The sequence below is a fragment of the Dromaius novaehollandiae genome, chromosome 13 (assembly GCF_036370855.1).
Source record: "Dromaius novaehollandiae isolate bDroNov1 chromosome 13, bDroNov1.hap1, whole genome shotgun sequence".
In the NCBI taxonomy this organism is placed as follows: domain Eukaryota; kingdom Metazoa; phylum Chordata; class Aves; order Casuariiformes; family Dromaiidae; genus Dromaius; species Dromaius novaehollandiae.
This window is the reverse complement of record NC_088110.1, coordinates 8515248-8534414: the sequence shown is the minus strand read 5'-3', so window position 1 is coordinate 8534414 and position 19167 is coordinate 8515248. Positions and strand designations below refer to the sequence as shown.

The following is a 19167-nucleotide window of genomic DNA, read 5'->3' as shown; positions in this document are numbered from 1 at the left end:
ATGTCAGAGTTGCATCAAAATGAGGATCTCCACCACCACAGGGGACTGAAGTTGTTTTTTTTTCCTCCCGTCTGTAGCCTCGTTCCTGTGTGTATCAGTAGGAGTCCTGTCGAAGGGAGACAGGCACATCTGGAAGATTTCTGTCTAGACCTCCAGTGTGCAGGGGGGCACTCAGCATGCTGCTGAGGAATATGTGGGCATTGCTGTAGTGCTGGTTCATGGCAGATCATGAATCTAGCCTCATAGGCTTTTAAGACTAATATATATGTTTTTTAGTTGCACTGATGGTCGTATTTAGAAGCTTTTGTTTGCTGCTACAACTGTTCCAAATATCACAGGATTCCAGGAGGTGGCTCCTTCAAAAACCCAGATACTCTTATTTAAATTCTAAGTCTGCGCTACTGACACACGTATCAGCGCTATCTATAAATTGTGGCCCGAAGATTTATGGTTGAAAATACATTGATGGTATCTTTGACAGTTAAAAGAAGTGCTGGGGAAAAATCTGAAGAATTTGAATTGCTTTTAAATTGTCTGCTTAGGATTGGAAAGGAATTACAAGTTGCAGAGAGCAGTCAATACCACTGGACTCTGAGTGTTGAGACATACAAAGGAGATGCACATGAAAGCTCTTATGCTCTGGCTTGTCTGTAGGTTTTTTCTCTGACAAACTCCAGCAGAAGTAACTTGACCTATTGAGTGTAAATTGTAAATGTATAGGAACAGCTAAGAGAGCCCAGCAAGGTTACTAGAGAGCTGGATGTATCATTTCCTTTTTAGTTAATGTTTGAACATACAAAATACCATGGTTTGGCTTTCTAAGTCAAGGGTATTGGTATGGGTGCAGATTAACAAGTCTTTATTCAAGCAAAGCATCCATCAGCCTTTCTACAAAGTACTAGTACTTTCTACTGGAAAGTAGAAAGATTGTAACCCTATTCTTTTTGAATGTAAATCTTCAGTTGTAGTGCTTCTGCTGTTGTTGTGTATATAGTCTTATACTGGGGAAATTTTAGCCCTTGCTGTCAGTAGCTACTGTAAATAATAGTAATTAAGTTTTTGTTGTTTTTAATGCCATTGCTCGATTTTCATCCAAAAGGACAGCTGATTTTGTTGTGACAACACAGTCATAATAGGGCCCAACCAAAGTTAAGACCAGGCCATATGGATTATTTCATATGTTGCCTTTTGGAATTCTTATCTCTCTCTCTCTCTCTGTTTTGTTGTATGTGAGAGGGAAGGAGAATGTGCTGGCGAAAGTTGTAATAAAAAAAAAAAAAAAAAAAGTGAGCAACACGTGCAATGTTCTCTGAAGGCAGTGGCCGCTCTCATGGCTTTGGTCTGGCCCTAGCGATGCATTGCGGTAGCTAAGCATCTCCAGTTTGGTGGATACTGGAGGGCTCTCGCAGTGCGGCCACCAGCGACTCACAGTGGACCAGGGTCTTGTGTGCGAAAGACTTGGTGCCCTGGATAGCCCTCTGAGTCGAGGTGTTGAGACGTTTTGAGTAAGCTTAGCTCCCAGCTCTTACAAGTACACTGCTTGGAGAGTTTAGGGAAATTGTGAATTTATGCAATCAAATCTCTGAATCTTCTGACTCCATTCATCTAGCAGTAAGGATTTAGATAATGGTTTCTACTCCTGTATTGTCCCCTGTCTTTTCTCCTGACTTTTTCCACCTGGCCCCGTCTGCTCCTGGAGAAGTCTCCAAGCCTGCAGACCGGCTGCGGGTTACCTGAGCAGCTCTGCTCTCTGCTCCCCTGCTGAAGCTTCCTGCCACCCTGAAACGTGGTGGATGATCTCAGTAATATGGCATTTTACTTGCAAAGCCACAAGGCTTGAGGACGCCTTCCTTGTTATTCCCTAGAGGAAATGAGCAATCCCTGAACAGTGAAGTAGGCAGGAGAGATAATAAAGAATCATTTTACCAAGAACCATGTTTTGTCCTGAACAAATCTGCTGTAACATTTTGCTTCTGGTTTCCTAAGCTATTTACCACTGTGTTTGGGGGGCAATACTCTGGAAAGGTGGTGTGCATAGGAATAGCTGCAACTGGAGTGGGGAAACTGGAGCTGCTACAAGGCACATTTTTCCACAGAGGAAAGTGTGTGCATAGCATGGTGCTTGGAAATAAGCAGCAGTGAAAAACCGATAATTCTGCATATTATGGTATGGTACCATGACTTCTATTTGAACCATTCTGAAAAAGAGAGCAGGCATGGTTGCCGCTGCAGAAGCAGGGCTGACTGACTGTGCTGTTCTCATGCACAGTTTTTCTCCTCCATTTAAATCTCTCAAACCCTTTCCATTTTAATTATTAGATATGAGATTCTTCTAGAATCGTCATTAGATGAGGACTTCTATAGGGGGATAGTTCCCTGCCATAAAAATCCTTTCTTGTTATGTTTTGTGCGCGATCTGCACTTCTCTGGTAGGAACTTTATATAGGCTTTGATACAAGAGATGCAGCGTTGGGTTTTGGGGAGTTTGTGTATGAAGGGGAGAAGGGATTGAATGTTATTACTATATTGGCCTTTGTTCTGATTTTGTATCCTTTATGTCTATATCCATATGCTCCCCCCGCGAGGCGCTCTCAGGCGCGGGTCCCTGCCGCTCTAGTTCCGCCATCGCAGAGCGCTTGGTTCGGCCGTCCTCGCGCGGACGAGTCTCCCGCTGGCTTTGGTGGGAAATCCGCCCGCCTCGGGAGCGGGAGAGCGGGCCTCAGGTTGTGTGCAGTGATGCAATCCGATCCTCCGGCGGTGGAGAGGGCTGCAACGGCCCCTCGCCCTCCCCCTCCGCTGCCCCGGCGGCTGCGGGGGCTCTGGCCGGGCGGGAGGGGACGCAGCCGCGTGCTGAAACCGCAGGCGCGGGGGGAGACCCGCTACGAGCGGTTGTGAAGGGTCAGATCCTAGATGCGACCCTACGAGATGGCTGAGAGCAGGGACCTGCCCGCGCTGGATCAGCCACAGCACCTGCCCTCGCCCCGGGAGCAAGGCTGGCTCGCCCGTCCGTCGTTGCAGCCTCGGTGGCCAGCGCTCCGTGCCCGGCACGGCTCGCCGCAGCCCCGGGGCGGGGGGGGTGGGCTGCGGGGGTGCCCCAGGGCGGGGGGGGTGGGCTGCCGGGGTGCCCCGGGGCGGGGGGGGTGGGCTGCCGGGGTGCCCCGGGGCGGGGGGGGTGGGCCGCGTGGTGCCCCGGGGCGGGGGGGGTGGGCCGCGTGGTGCCCCAGGGCGGGGGTGGGCCGCCGGGGAGCCCCCGGGACAGGCTGTCGGGGAGGCGCCACGCTGGGTGCGGGGCGAAGCAGGCGGCCCGCCGAGGCACCCCTCTGCTTCGCCGTCGACTCGGGGTTGGTTTTATTTTTTGTTTTTCCTTTGGGACTTCCAGGCTCCGCTGAATTTGTTCTGTGTTTTGCGGAAGAAAGAGCTTGTTAAAGAATTCTCTGATGACTCTGAAGTGAACTATTTATTTTCTCTCGAGGGTTATTCGGCGTAGCCGTTTGCCCCCTCTCCTCTGTTTTTTCACCCCGGTGTTTCCTGAGCTACAAGCATTCTTGGAATATATTAGTTGTAATGAGTTATGTGGGCATCAAAAGTTTTCTTTGAAACTATATGGCATCAACATCTGTTAGCTCTTAGAGAACAGAGACGCAGACAAAGGGGCCGAGGGGGGCAGGGAGGAGAAAGATATTAAATTCTGGAGTATGAAGTCTCAAAGACTCGGGGGGAGGGGAGGGGAAATCTGCTCAGCCCGGCGGCTTTGATGTGGCGCTGGGGCCCGTGGTCCTCGCGAGGCGATGTGCGCGGCGGTCGGCCCCGGCGCTGCGTCCCGCCGCCTCCGCCACCCCCCGCGGCCCCCTCCGAGCCTCCGGCCCTGTTGCTGCAGTAACGATTCCGAGGAAAATGCACGGCTCCGCTTGCAGCTATTGAGGTGGGGGATTGAAATTCCTAATTTTAGAGGTAACTTTCAAGGGAAAAATGCTTAGAAGGGAACTATTTACTCGGTTCTAATCTTCCTGACCCTGTGGGTCAACGGGCAACTGTTCATCTAAATCAGGATTTTAAATGGTGTGTGTCTGTGGTTTTTTATTGCCTGTAATTAAAAAACATGTGTCTGTTTCTATGTACATAGCATCAGTCAGCGTTCAGGCACGATCGCTGGTGCTGTGCTGCTTACAGGAATGTGTGGGGACGGGGCTGCCGTGCCTTTATCTTCTCCTGCAGAGCCTCGCAGTGCCGGTCGTACGTGCCAGGGAGCGGAGGGACGGGCCGAAGGGACCCCTGCGTCTCCCTCTTGCTCCCGTGGGCCGGGTTGGTAGCCCTCGTCCTGGTGGCGTTGTTCTCGCTGTGACTTCCCGGCCCGGGAAGACCCGGAGCTGCTACGGAATGAGGAGTTGGCATACCTGGGCTTTTGGGACAAAGAGGTGGCTTGCAAAGGAATGTGAGCCATCTGTTTTGCCAGCACCTCCTGCTGACAGATTTATGGACCAACATTAGCATACGTGTCCAGGGTCACACACCTGTGCTTCCTAACAAGGTAATATTATTTAGCAGCGTATGTTTTCATCCCGAGGAGCCAGAGCTCTCTGCAAAGGTGGGCATCAAGAATTCCATTTTACACTTGAAAAATGAGGGCATGGAGAGATTTAAGTGACTTACCCTGCACCACACATTGAGTCTGTGGTGGAGCAGTTATTGAATCCAGGTTTCCTCCAGCTGCATAAATATACGTCATCCATTAGCAGGAAAAGACTTAGAGCCGTAAGCACAATAGAGGAGCATTGATTATCATTCTAGAGGAGCTGTAAACCCTTGTGCTGTATGAAAATCTGAGCCATATAGGAAGACACTGGGTATTATCACAAGATAAGTTCAAAATGCAGCACATTAAATCTGTAATGATCACTGAAGCCAATGGAAAGAGTACCACTGATTTCAGTGAACACATCTTAAATGAGCAAGTTATTTTGTAGTTAAGCTCTGTAGCCTTTTTTTTTTTTTTTTTTTTTTTTTTTTTTTTTTTGCATGCTTGGTTCTCAGCATATGTCTGGGTAAAATCACCTGATTGCACTTAAAAAGTCTGTTAAAGAGCTTCTTGGTAACCAGATCTATTGTGAAAGCAAACTGAACAGAAAATCAGATTTATTACATAGCTATAACCATCTGTCTACCATGGTGAAGAAGCCCAAAATAGGCAATTTGGACAAGTTATTGCGCTTCTCCAGGCTGGAAGTTAGATGTCACTCATGTTTTTAAACTTGTTAACCAGTATAATCTATGTTAAAGAAAAGATGTTGGGGGACATGGGACACGTGATTTTGCAATCAGAGAAGAGGTTAGAGGATAGCTAGAAGAACAAAGGAAAGTAAATAGCTGAATCTATAAAGTGAATTCATTTACCTTCTGAAGTAGCTTCAAAGTGAATTTAAATATAGCAGAAAGAAGTCATTTCTTATTTCAGTCCCATTTCATTTCAAAGATGGTGATCTTTTCTAGCTGGAAATGCTTAGACCCTTCAGTTGGAAAGTAACTGTTGAATCCATAGGTCTATTCATACAGCTGCTTTCAATTACATTATCTCTTATTTGACAGAAGTCCTTGAAAAACTGTGTCTCAGCATATCACCTTGAAAAGTAGAAGCCACAATAGTTATAGAATTCCAATAATAGTATTAATGGAAGATGTCACTTTGGAGCACTTAGCAAGAGTTTCTAAAGATCCCTGAAATCCAGGGTCAAAACATCATAGAAACAGCAACATTCCACCTTGAAACAGGAATGATTTAAACCAAACTCTCTCTTAAATGGGTCCTTTGACTACCAGTTTTAATACATTTTGGATAATTTTAGCTGTTGGTACTTTTTTGCAAGTTACAAGTACAATTAAGTAGCTCCACATTACTTTAAGCTACTGATCTTTTTTTTTTCTACTATGTTTTTCCTTTTGCATCCTATATATTTACTCCATGCCATGGCACATAGGAATCTTATGTTTCAAGTTAAATGAGCAGGTTGGTAGCTTTTGTTGAATGCACATTGAAGTGACTTACCATTAAAAGGATGCTCATTTACCCACTGCAGCAGAAATGAAAAAGCTGCCTACAAAAAGCATGTTTCTTGCAACTACCTGCTTTTTTTCATAGGTTCGGAAACAAATACATCAAAAGAATAAGGAAAGTATGTGTTTTATCCTTTTGGAAAGCCTAGCCCAGGTGTTGGATTGGGGCAGAAGAGATTCAGCTGTGTTGCAAACCACCTGGAACAAAATGCACTGCATTTCCTTTCTTACTTACCCAGGAGACATGAAGGCTCTTGTGTAAGTGTCCTTCTGCTTTGCACTTCCTCATCAGCCTTGTTCTATGGATGGCGTATCTTTAAGAGCACATCATACGAGTGCTCCTTGTACCCATGTGAAGGTCTCTAACAGGGATATAAGGATATTAGGAATCTCTTTTTGCTTTGTAAGCCTCTAATAATCCACGATCCTTTGTGACTGGAGAAGTAGGTGATTTTTTTTGGTCATTCCCTCTTCATCTTCGCAGTATTTTGGCAGCGGCTGGAATTGCTGTGCAGTAATCTGCGAGATGAGACTGTAGGGGCTTGCAGCTCTGACATGTCAGTGGATTTAGATGCAGGGCTTTCAAACGCTGTTACCGTATTATTATCACGCTCCTTTGCTGCTCCTTTGCTAGAGCAGAGGCAGCAGAACTTAATGTATTTATTATTTATGTGTTTCACCACCATCTTATTCTGAGCTAGTATCTTAGTTCAAACTTTGTGCTAAGAGACCAAAGGGTGAATTTCAGTAGCTGTGGGCACCTGTTGTGTTCTGCCATCTCTGTTAGGAAGACGGAGGCCATCGTGACAGTAGAGGACAGTAACCTCTTAAACTACAGCAACTGAATCAGCCCAAGATCATCTGTCAGAGAGAAATTTCAGGAGAAATCTGTTTTCTTAATGACTTTACTGGCATGGTTATATTGAGAAAAAAAATTGTCTGAGAGAAGCCTCTGTGTTTGGTAGAGGAAGAATTAACCCAGCTGTAATGGATCGCAAAGCACCAGGTTCTTATTTCAGAGGGAGAAAACATTACAGACATTGAGCTTACTGCTTCTGCTTAAAAAAAAACACCCTGCATTATTACAGTTGCTATGTATATTTTAATGATGGTCTAGTTAAAGTCACCTTGACTTCTTTCCCAACTGTGAGCTGCTTTACATGTTCTTTATAGAAAGTTGAATCCCAGCGAAGTCTGTTTTTATTAAGTTATCTAGAATGGCGAACTTCCAAAAAAATTTTTTCTGGCAGAAAGTAAAATCTGCTTATACCAAGGCATGAATGTATTGCTATTCAGTTTTGTCTTCTCAACTGAGTATGGTATATACTTTAACTTTTCATTTTATTTGCCTTGTTTCAGTTTTTTTTTATAGTGAGGCTTGGAATATGCTGTATCTGTATAAAGCCATACATTACTTTATGAACGGAGAAGGAAAGAAAACTCTTGTCCTAAATAGCTTATAACTGTAATGCAGAAGCATATAGTGCATTTGAAAAGACTTTTATGAGGGGGATCTTCAAACATACTTGAAAGAAGATATTAATTCAATGGCTGCACTTCCAAATACAGAGATAGGCAAATGTATGCCTCCCAAAATGTTCTTGACTCTTGGATGTAGCTCCAGTGATTGCACAAAACTGTGTGCATGGTCTTCAATTTTTGTGTGTTTGACTGGATGGGTTTCCATGCATCAAGCTGCTAACCTAGCAAAAATGTCATCTCCAAGTACATTTGACTACAAGCAATATTTTGGGTTTGTCTCAGTTTTAAGCCTGACTATAAAGCTGTATTGGTAAGGAATGGTGATCACATACCTGAACATCTGTTTTTACCTTCGTTATCCCAAAACAAATGATACAGTTTTTGAGGTGTGTATGGGCTTTTTAGTAGTGAAGACTAGGCTTGAGTTGTCCATAGCTACACATGGTTATGTTTCTGATGCATGGGAAATTTCAAATACCCAAAGGAGAATGAGGCATTTCCCATGCATTGCTCTTCTAAAATGTCTTACACCTCTTTCTCTTCAAGCTTGGACAGAATTAAAAAGAGAAAAAAAAACAAAAATAAAAAAAGAAAAGGAAATGAGTGCTTCTGGGGCTTGGATGGATTTCCTGAAACATCTTCAGGAGACTTGGTTTTCAAAATAGGCTAAGGACTTGCTGTATGAAGATTGGACCTCTTCTGGAAACCCTGTTTCCCAGAAGTCAAAGTGAAACATTGACAGAGCCCTCAGTTGTTTGGATCCCAGAGCGAAGGGACCCAAATCTCTGTTTCTTGGGATCATGTTTTGTCTATGTCAAGAGTGGAAGGAAGTGTATAAGGGACATGGCGTTCTTGTTGGCAGCTACTTTAAAACCCCTATAAAATCTACTCCAGGAGGATGTTAGAGTTACTGCATATCATATCCCTTGCAGTCCTGTTGTGAAATATGTTTCTTCAACTTTGCTCTCTCAAAAAGTACTGGAACCTTAATTGCATCAATTTGAGAATAAGGAGAGAAAAAATATGTAACATGTTCCCTACAGAAGGGCAGAAATAGGGAGGAAAGCTTGCTTTGTTGACAATTTGTCACTTTACATGTGTTTTACCTGGGAAAGTGGTGGATATGATACTTTGAGGAGGACTTCACTAAAACAGAAAATGTGAGCTTATTTCATGCCAAAAACATGGAAAATTGAGTATCTCAAAGCTAAATCAAAGGATTTTAATGAGATGTTTGAAGGAGGAAAGGTAAAGTGACTTGTTTCTACTTGAAACAACACCTTTTGGAAAAATGTTAATTAACACAATATTGGTGTGATGTAATACTGGGAGTGGGTGGATCCAAACTTTGTTTTAACAATGTGCTTGTTAGCATGATAACCTACCTAGATCAAAGGTTATCCTTTGATACATATAATACATTTATGGACTATGTTTCTACTTCTACTAAAAGCAAAATTGTGTTTAACACCTTGTTCGTCCAAATGCATTTGCTAAAAATACATGCCGTATTTTTGCTAGGTAGCTTTGGCCATTACTTGCTGGGTGCTGGATATTGTCAGGAGCAACATGAAGAAGGGTCAGGGCCAGGGCTGGTAGCAAGTGGCCTCGTGGTGACAAAGATTAGAGGCATTGGTAGGGCACAGGAGACACGTCCTGCGGGGAGGTGAACGCGCGTACGGTTGGGCAGAGCCTGGCGGGTTACGAGGAGCTTCACCTCGGCGTGGAAACGGAAAGGGAGCCAGCGAAGGGCTCGAAGGCAGGTAGCGGTTTAGCAGAAGGAGGGGTGAGGGTTTGCACGGCAGCCTTTCTAGCTAGCTGGTGAAGAGGCAGCGGGGAGCCCCGGAGCGAGCGTCCAGCCAGGAGCCCTGGAGCGAGCATCTGGCCTTTAGCCTGCCGAGACTTGTAGCAGCAAGCAAACTGTGCAAGCAAACTGGTTGGGGTTGAAAAAATAAAACCGGCAGTGAGTTAGCGTTCGGCGGAGCCTGTTTGCGCTGTAAAGGTGGGGAGCGAGCGATGACTGCCTGCCTTGCAAGCAGCTGCAAAGAAGCCCTGGGGCGTGGGAGCTTTCCGAGGCTGTTCTTCCTCTGCGTGTACGTATGTGCTCGGCAGCAGTTCGGAGGGAGTTGGGCTAATTACCTCTGCCCTCCGCCCCCACCCGCTTCGATCTGCGTCGCGCACAGTGGCACCTATCAGCGCAGGATATATGGGACGCGAGGTCCTTTCCTGCTGCGGCCAGGCAGCCAGCTGTTCACCGTTCTGCAGCAGATGTCTGAACCTGAACTCTGCTCATTCTGTGTGATTTGTAGTTAACGGAGGCCGACTTATTTATCTGGGAAACTCCCGGTGAGGTACAGACGCTTACCGTCGCTGGCATCCTGTTTGGCAACCTATAGAAACGGCGTGCTGGAATAATCCTTCTACGTAAATGTTTCTTTTCTTTATTCTTTCAAGTGCTCGCTGACCTCACTTATATAGTATTTCACAGGGTACATCTGGTTTTGGTTGCTTTGTGACTCAGTGCTCCAGTTTGCAAAGGCAGGGCTGTGATTTAAAACATCGTGTCAGGACGGTGATATACAGCTCCCTTTGCTGCCGGGCCCAGCTCCCGCGGCGAGGGCCCCCGCGGCCGGCACCCGCCGCCGCCTCGCGTCCCCTCCAGCCCGCCTTTGCCCCGCGCTCGAAACGCGCCTCCCCGGGGGCAGAGGCTCCTACCTGCCCACGGCGTTGTCTCTTCTCCCAGCTTGCTTCCGCTGCAAGTTATTTTCTACACCTTCGGCCCTTTCGCTTGCTCCGTTGCATTGTCAGGGTCTGAACAGCTGGGTGGACGCACTGTTTTGCTCGCGGAAAGGCAGTTTTTACAGGTTACGCAGTACCAGCTGCAATCCGAATTGTTTCCCGGAGACTTGCCCGGTTTTCTGATTTCGTTGCTGAGCGTGAGTTTACGTCAGCTGTCCAAAATCCTTTTCTCAAGCCGGCTTATTTTGGTGTTCAGCCAGGTTGTGACATCTGTCTCTGCGGTGCTAAAAATACTCAGGTAACTTTCCTGCAGCTTTTTTGACAGATGCCTTAGCGATAGTAACATCAATGAGACGCTTTTGTTTTTTTCCATCTTTCCTGTAAAATTTTAGACTAACTCTTAGGCTGGTTGCCCACACCTTTCCCAAATACGCATCTGTCTATCAAAAAAAAATACATGTCATAATCTTCCTGACACAAAAGGACACATTTAAATAGAAGCTGATGAATTCTGACTGTCTGCATATGTCACCGAGATGTCCAAATGGCAAACTCACCCGTTTCTGGATGAATTGCCAATCCATGTGCTGTTTAGCAGTGGTATTACAGCTCAACATTATAAAAGCACTTTCTAGAACCTGGTAATTTATAATCATTTGGTTTAAGAGGGAAAATACTTATTGGAAATTTGTTTGTATTAAGTTAGTACTTTAGTTAGTTTTAAAGCATAACTGTGAGCTAGAGAACGACCGTAACTAGACTAGAATATAAAATATATTTACAGACCCATGTAATGATTAAAAATGAGAAAATAAGGGACCTGGCTTATAGAATATTAATGCCTGCTGGCTTATACTTTTCCTCCACTCCTTTCCACTGAGTTATTTGATGGTGTATTTTACATTTACAAATGTATTCTCATTTTTAAGTGACATTTTCAAAAATCATAAAAATTAATGACTTGTGGATTTCACGGAGGATGAGATTAATAGCAACATTTTAATGGGCAAAATTTGATACGCCGATGCACTGCTTGTCTTGCTAAAGTTTCAAGAGATGAAGGCTACCAACTAGATAGTATCCTCCTCAGAGGAACGGCACAAGTAAAATCATACTTACTCATCGTGTGGTTGCTGATCAGGTTAACAGTAAATATTTATGGCCTTTTTCTGAAAGAGCAGGAAGGAGCAGGCGTATCAAGCTTAGTAAAAAGCAGTTGTCTGGTACCCAGCATCGTGGTGGAGAGCAGAGGTGCCATGTATGCCTGTACAGTCACTTCCAGCATCTCCTTGTCTTTGGAGAGCAGTCGGGGGTATTTTCTCAGAGCTTCATACAAAATGATGACATGGGGGAATTTGATGAAACAAAAATATACTAAACTTTACAAGCCCCTGGAAAAACACCGTCATCTTGTAGAAATGTGGTAACTTAGGCCAGCGTGTAATAGCTTCTTTTCTTTTATTATGTCCCTTTCTTCCATAATTTTTGAGATAATGATTGATATTAATCAGCACTTGTTCAAAAAAGGGACCTTTTCTGCTAAAACAAAAACTCAAGGGGGAAAAAAAAAGTTTTTGTGATTTGCTCCTTGAAAAGCTAAATCCAGACTGACAGCCCTTACAGCAATATTGTCTTACGTAAAATCATAGCTCTCTGGACCAGGGTGACAGCGTTTCTCAGTGACAGATGGCCCATGAGTTAAAACTTTATTTCAGTGTATCTGCTAATGAAAAGAATGGTATTTTCAGGGTCTTTGGGATAGGTAACCAACAGAGTTTGTGGAATCTAATTTTGAAAAGGCCATTGCTGAAGCTGATGCCGAAGAATTCCTCAGACTTGCTTTTGTGGTTTAGTTGCTTTCTGCTAACTAATCTCAAAGAATAACATGTAGGGACATGGAAATTAGAAAAGAACCCCTGTCAGCTTCTCCAAGAAAAAGAGGAAATGCATTTATCATGATTAAATTGCTTAAAAGTAAAGCTAATGAATACAACCACACATTCTTTTTCACAGGCTAGTCTTTTATTTTTACTTCATGCCAAAAGCTCCCTACTGTCTACTTCCCGTTCACAGGTTAATGCTGCGAATACTGGTTCTGTGTTCGTACTGTGTTTTTGCAGGGAAGCTGAAACGGCCATGAGCGTAGCATTTGAGCTGTTCAGGACCCCATCCTCCTTTATCACCACCGTAAATAGTTATCAGAGGCAGAGAGTGTCGGTGGGGGCTCTGGGGCGAGCGGCTGTCACGTCAGAGCGGTGGCCCTGCAGCAGTGCCAGGGCACTTGGGCTGGGCGGGAGGAGGGGGAGCACAGGAGAGGTGTGGCTGCGTCTTGCTTGGCGGGGGGCAGCTGGAAGGACCTGCTAATAAGAGTGAGAATGCTCTTCAGGCTCTTCATAAGTAGGATTAGCTCCAAATCCCCCTGATGCCCTTTATTACTACTTCAGCACCATTAGAGAAATGTTTCTTGGGTCCGAGATAAGATCATCTGCGTATGTATGGCCTCTGCTCCTGTATTGCTCTAGACGTACTGGGGCTGACAAAATTTCATTAATTTCAGGACTGAAGGATCAGGCAGCTCTTCAGAGTCTGGTATCTGATTTTCTTGGGTGACCTCTGGCATATGAAAGTTTTCTGTTTGTTGGTGGAACCAAGTGATAACATTCCTCTGTGGGTAGGAAGGGCTTATTTCTCCTTTATCATTTCCATTTGGAGTTTTTATCTTGCTTGATTGACAGAACATTGAAATGCTAAATATTAATCTACCTTGAAAAAGGATTTGAATATCACCACTTTTTTTTCTTTCTCCCAGTGCAATCTACTAATCTCCATTAAATTTTGTCCTAATGTATGTCCAACGCATTCTGAAATAGCAGCAAATCCATTGACTGCCTGTAATAAAGTGATTGACTTCTTTCCTGGAAAAAAAAAAATAATGTTTACAATTAATTCTGGTGATATTATATGTGTCTTCTTAATGTCTCAACACTTTGTATATAGTAAATTTGCATCCATTTTTCTTTCTTCCTTTAAAATTTTATTTTCTTATTCTTTTACTTTTACAGGATCTGTCTGGGGAAGGCTACCGAGACACAATTGGTGATGAACACTTTCATCTAGAAGGTATTTAAAGAACAAAACTTCTTGGTTAATATTAAGGGATGTTGGAACAAGTCAGCAAAAAGTCAGCCCGAGCAGGCGCCCTGGGCAGCGTGATTCTTGTCTGCTGCTTTTGTCTGCTGAACAGGCAGGAGTAGGATATTTCTGCATCTCTCACCACCGTCCTCTGAGTATTGAAAAAAAGTTGCCCGGTTGTATCATAGAGATCAAGTGTATTAATTCAGGGACTTACAATTTTTTTCCCCAGATACTTCCATCGGCAATGGTAGCAGTGGTGACTCTCACTGTCACCAACAGCAGTGGTCACTGGAGATGGTAGCACCGGATTTCGTGGTAGGCCCTTCTGAGGCACACGTACCAGGCTTAAACTCCTGCATTCATTTCTAATACAGATCAGAGAATGTTACTCAGTTCATTTCTGGTGAAAATGACAGGAATCCTTATTGCCTCAGATAATTTCTTCCGGAGGCTAAGCTCATCTCTTCCTCTGTGGTCAGGACTCTCGTTGCAATGGAAAGGGAATCACTGTTGAGGTGGGAACAAGATTTTGGGACCTCGAGCATGGATGCTGCCTGAGGCACGTTGAACTTGAGTGGGGCACCTGGGGGTTGATGAACAGAGGACATCGAATTGAGGATGTTGTCCACCATTCTTGTGAACAAGCAAAGAAATGAGGCTTCAGAAAGTCTTTGGGAGTTTCTCTGGCTGACCAAGTGGTTGTGTGGACTGTGCTAGATCTATATTAGAGGGGAATGGAAGCAATTTGCCTAGTTTATTTAGAGCAAAGAATCATGTCAAGTTTTACTTGGGAAGTTCTGCCCTTTTATATTCCAGTTCTTTGTTTCTGGGGGTAGACACTGCTGTCTAGAAGATGACCAGGATTCTAGCAGACTTCAAACCAATTTTTTTCTGGTTTTCAATTTAAATAATTTTGCCTAGAAAAAAAAGCCTCTTGCCCTGCAAAAAGAGGGACAGAGGTGGTGCTTACAGAGGTCATGAAGACTTAATGTGGAATTACTAGCTGCATATCCTTTAGCAGCAGCTTAGGCTATTGTTCAGTGCCTACTTGCTGTAACAGTTTGTTGTACTGAATATATTTAGAGAGTATAAATATTATAATAATATTATAATATAAAAATTATTATCCCTTTTGTATATTGGCAAAATCCAATTGCCAGAATTGAATTGTGAATTTAGGCTCAAGGTATAGGCAAGGATGTAACTTTTTGCATCAATAACTTTCCACTCACTATCTGCTTGTATGTTAAGGGAATTTTGTATGTTAGTGAACTGTGGATACCAAAAATACTTTTCTCATGCCTATAATATGGTATTCTGACCTTATTTTTATTACTGTTACTACTTTTTTTATTTAATGTACTGACTAAACATCTAATATCTCCCTTTTCTTTTTTCTGAGTGGTCAGTCTGTGTGTTTGGCTGCTGCTTGCTCTCTTCTAGAAGCTGAAAATGCACTTTTCTTGGCACCTCTTTACCCGTATTGGAATGAATGCTGCTATCAAATTCTGCTCAGGGACTACTCATTGATTTGTAGCACAGGAGTCTTAAGCAATTTCTCTCCATTTGTGGATCTGTTATCCGGACTTTAAAAAGGCTGCAAAATTGCACCACTGCTGAATCAAAATTGCTGCTGTCTTGTTCTCTGGGAGTTGCTGAGACTGAGCTAAGCAAGCCTAAAGAACTACTGGAAAGAAACTTGATTTTAAGCATCAGCCACTGTAAAAGTAACTTTTCATTTTGAACTGAAAAATGTTTCAATGAATTGTGGCTGCATCAACAACGTTGTTGCTACAGCACTTAGCATTGCTTAGTGCTTGTATGTATTTATAGTATATTGCTCATGCCAGATGAAACGTGTATTTATAATATGTTGCTCATGCCAGATGAAACACGTATGTGAGCTTAGAGTGTGGGGAAATAAGAAAACTAGAGGTTTTTGTAGTCAGGATGCTGGAATAGATCCTGAAATATTCTCCATGGCTGCATTCCAACTCCTCACCTGTGACGTGCGTTAATATACTGTATTTCTTGGACCTCGTGTTTTGGTGATGTCTTTAGTTTCCAAAGAATACGCGCTAGTGTGTGTGTGTGTGTGTGTGTGTGCAGGAGCTCCGTTTCACCTGGTGCCTGTAGGCTCCTGTTAATACAAAAGCAAGAAGTACTTGTATGATGGGGTCAGTGTTTGTTAACAGTGACCAACGTGTTTCAGTATTTAACTTTGCCACAGGTTTCCTTTCAGCTCGTAATGGGACAGACCTGTAATAGTGGGTAGCTTTTTTTAATTGTCAGAATTATAGTAGAAACTACTTAACAGAGGAAGGAAATTACATGCTAGTGAGGTGAATAATTTTGTTTCTCCATGTCTCATTCTACCTTTTACTTGTCTCTACTTTTTTGCTTTATTGCGTAGCGTTGTCTTGCACAGCAAACGGTACAATACATGATGTTTTCAGGCTAGTCAGCAGCAGGATTGTTAACACTGAGGTGTAAAACCTTTTAGGCTACTGTAATTTCAGTCTTTCAGTGCCAGTAAGAGCAGTTTCACGTTATTACTTCTGATGTGCCTCACTTTTTCTGAAGAAGCCGAGTAGCAAACCCAAGATGCAGATAGCAGCGGGTGGCCCCTGCCTTGTGTGCTGCTGGCAGGGGAGAGCTGTGCCGGGGCGTCCTTCCCGTTGGGAGCCCGGAGACCGCCGCCAGCGGGGCCTGGGCGCGGGAGAGCAGCCCTTCCCTCCTCGCTCCGCTCTCCCCGCTGGGGCGGCCTCCGCTGCTTTCCAGAACCACCTCTCGAATGGGGTGATGAGAATCAGCTTATAATTAACACAGGGTACCAGAAGCATTGTGCTAGAGCAGGATGCCTTCACTTTTCTTGTATAACTTTCTCCTCCTTGTTGGCATATTATTGTTAGGTGATTGTGGTAATACTTGCAGGAGTATTAGCATAAAAGGTACGTCCTAGTCAAGCTGAAACATGACTGGAGACCCTTGTTGAGGCACAGCTTGAATTGTGGGTAGCTTAGGTCTATGATGACCATGTCATGGCTCTTTTCTGTATCTCTCTCTTTCCATATGTACATGTGTAACATATATGTTCAAAGTGTCTACATTCGTATGTCATCCAGAAGATGTGATAAATTGAGTTTACAAATAGAGAGTAGTGACACACCGAAACATGGTTGATTGGACTAAGACCATAAAGGACATTGGGGGCAAAACAAAGACCCAGAACTACCAAGCACCAGGCAACCATCTAATCATTGGACTGTTTTCTCTCTTTATAAATACAAAGTAAGGATGGGAAAAATGAGCCTAAAAAAGGAGAGGGGGGCAGGAAAGTTCTTGATTTAAGTGTCATACAGTATTAATTATTTGAAGTTGTTTTTCACTTACCTTTCCTCTGAACTGCCCATCTGTTTCCAAAGTACATGCTTGTTCTCCTCTCCCCTCATGTTCCTTTGACCTACAATGCTTAGTTTAGTTCAGGCTTTTGGGGGTTTTGTTGTTGGGTTTTTCCTTTTTTTAATCGGGAAAATGCCTGATGAAAAAGAAACATTTCTCAGATTTGCAGAAAAGCACAGCAGGTGCCACAGTTCTTCTGGGTTAGGGGAGAATTATGGCATTCACACTCAGAGACTTGATTGGAGAATAAATCTGAGTTCTTTAGAAGACTCTCCCTGAAAAGACAAAGTGGCAATAAGAGAAATAATTGAATTCCTTATTTTGTTTTACATAGCCAAGTTCATTACCTTCTTTTTTTCTCTTCCCCCCCCCCCCCCAAGCTGTCTGAGCAGTACAGATAAAAAGAACTCTCTTTGCTGGATTTAACTTCTGTGTTGTTATGTAAAGCTTGATCAAATCCTTTCGTCTTAACAGACTTAACTGGCCAACAGCAAAAGGCTCGGGATTCTGGGATTAAGATTGTATTTGGTAAGAGGACTGGTGCATTAGTGCTTTCTTTTGAACTATAGAAAGAACAAAGTAAACATCAAAAGCATTAAGCCATGAGAGCGGATTGTTGACTCAATGTTGCTGCATGACAAGAGGTTAGGACTCAATAGTGGCTACTCTGTTTACCGAGTGCTGTGCAGAAAGAAACAGTTTGACCAGCATTGTCTATTATATCCAGCACCTGCCTTTGATTTCCCTGCTGGATGAGTCACTGTAAATTGAAATTTTGAGATTTTCTCTTATATGGTCACTGACCTCCTTAGATAAAAGAGAGACCAATGGAAACCTCGCTCTGTTATTATACTACCCACTCTTATTCTATTTACCTTCTTCTTTCACTAATAATTCAAAAATTGGATATACTGAGTAGAATTTCTACAGTGGATTCTTTTGCAAGTTTTCCTCCAAGTTTGGCAGTGCTTTCCTTGTTCGTTTCAGAGACTTCCACTGGCCTACTGTGTAGCACTTGTGCCACGCACCGGCAGTCCCCCGTGGCTGTGTACACTCTTTTTGTGCTTGAACGCAGAAACTTTCTGGTCCAGCAGTACCTGCACATGTGATGAGGCGTGTGCCTCATCACTCCTCACGCCTAGAATGAACGAGCTTGAATTTCCTCTTCCTTGTCCCTGGATGGAAGAGTAGCTCACCAGAACTGAATGACTAGAGGCAGTCCTGGAATACGCCTGAAACAGCACAGACATTGGAAGATATTTTTCGTTTTGTCTCAGCGAGGAAGCCAGAATGGCAGGCAGAAAGTGTTTGTGGTATCAAATTAGTGTGTTCAGTACTGACATCCATGTTATCCCTCTGCTCTTCAAGGCATAAGCAAGCTTTCTAAGGAATCATTCAAGAGACCTGCTCTTGTTTTTGTAGAACTTTTTTCACCTTTCCCCTGAGTTTACTTTTGGGAGCTTCCCATGGGTAAAACCTGCAAGCCAGGAGGGCTTTCTTAGCTGACCACTCCAAGTCTGTGGGCTGAAGTGACCTGGGGATCTCCCTCTTATTGCTTGCATATATAGAAGATCCATTCAGTGCAGCCTGTTTTCTCTCCACTTGTGACATCCAAACCAGTGGCAGGAAAGTCTCCCACTGACACAGACTGGCCCAAGGAAAGGGAGGCGATTCCTGACGTGCTGCATTACCCCCTCTCTGGAGCCCCGGGTGACCGAGCTGTCCGCTTGCCTCAGCCACTGTTTGGAATTGAAGGTGAAGTCCTTAAGCTCAGGAGACACTTAGTTCACTCCCCAGTTGGTACCTGTGATAATGTGATATCTCATGTCACTGTTCTTCTGAAAATTTGACTTAAGTGTTTCTGCTAACGAGGAATCTTACACCTCAAAGTGAGATCAGTCTAGTGCTGTACCTGCCGGAGCTGCCTCTTGTGCTGGTAACAATCTGTTCCCTGTTTCACTTGTCAGCTGAGGGCAATGTCTTGGTTATTATTCTCTCAGCAGAGGACTGGAGAAGATCCAAGTCTTCCTGGTGCCTTATCTAAACAAGATATCCAGAGGTCTTGCCAAAGGTGGTTGACACAGCTTCACCTGACTCAACAAACCCATTTTCTGATATTCTTCCCAGACCACATGCGTTCAGATTACTGTCGGCCTTCCACGCCCTGGATATAAGACATTCCTTAGTCTGGTATCAGAAAGGACAAAATTATTCAGGTCATCTCTTTGCCCGTAAATATTAGAGAGCCCTCCAACAGAGCTCAAAGCACATATTGCTGCTGAAAAGAATCTATCTCGGATCTCTGTAAAAGTGCTACTCAAAGCTCTTTTTGTACATTTACAAGACATTGTGGAATTTCTA

The 19167-nt window shown here is 43.9% G+C and overlaps 1 protein-coding gene across 3 annotated transcripts in view; it reads left to right on the top strand.

The window, feature by feature from the left end:
• NKD1 (NKD inhibitor of WNT signaling pathway 1) overlaps positions 1-19167 on the top strand; it is a 115333-nt gene that overhangs the window by 57422 nt on the left and 38744 nt on the right. For all 3 annotated transcript variants that reach the window (XM_064519562.1, XM_064519561.1, XM_026102191.2), the window contains one exon: positions 13332-13389. In XM_064519562.1, the coding sequence (XP_064375632.1) occupies positions 13332-13389 (58 nt within the window). The remainder of the gene's footprint in view (positions 1-13331; positions 13390-19167) is intronic.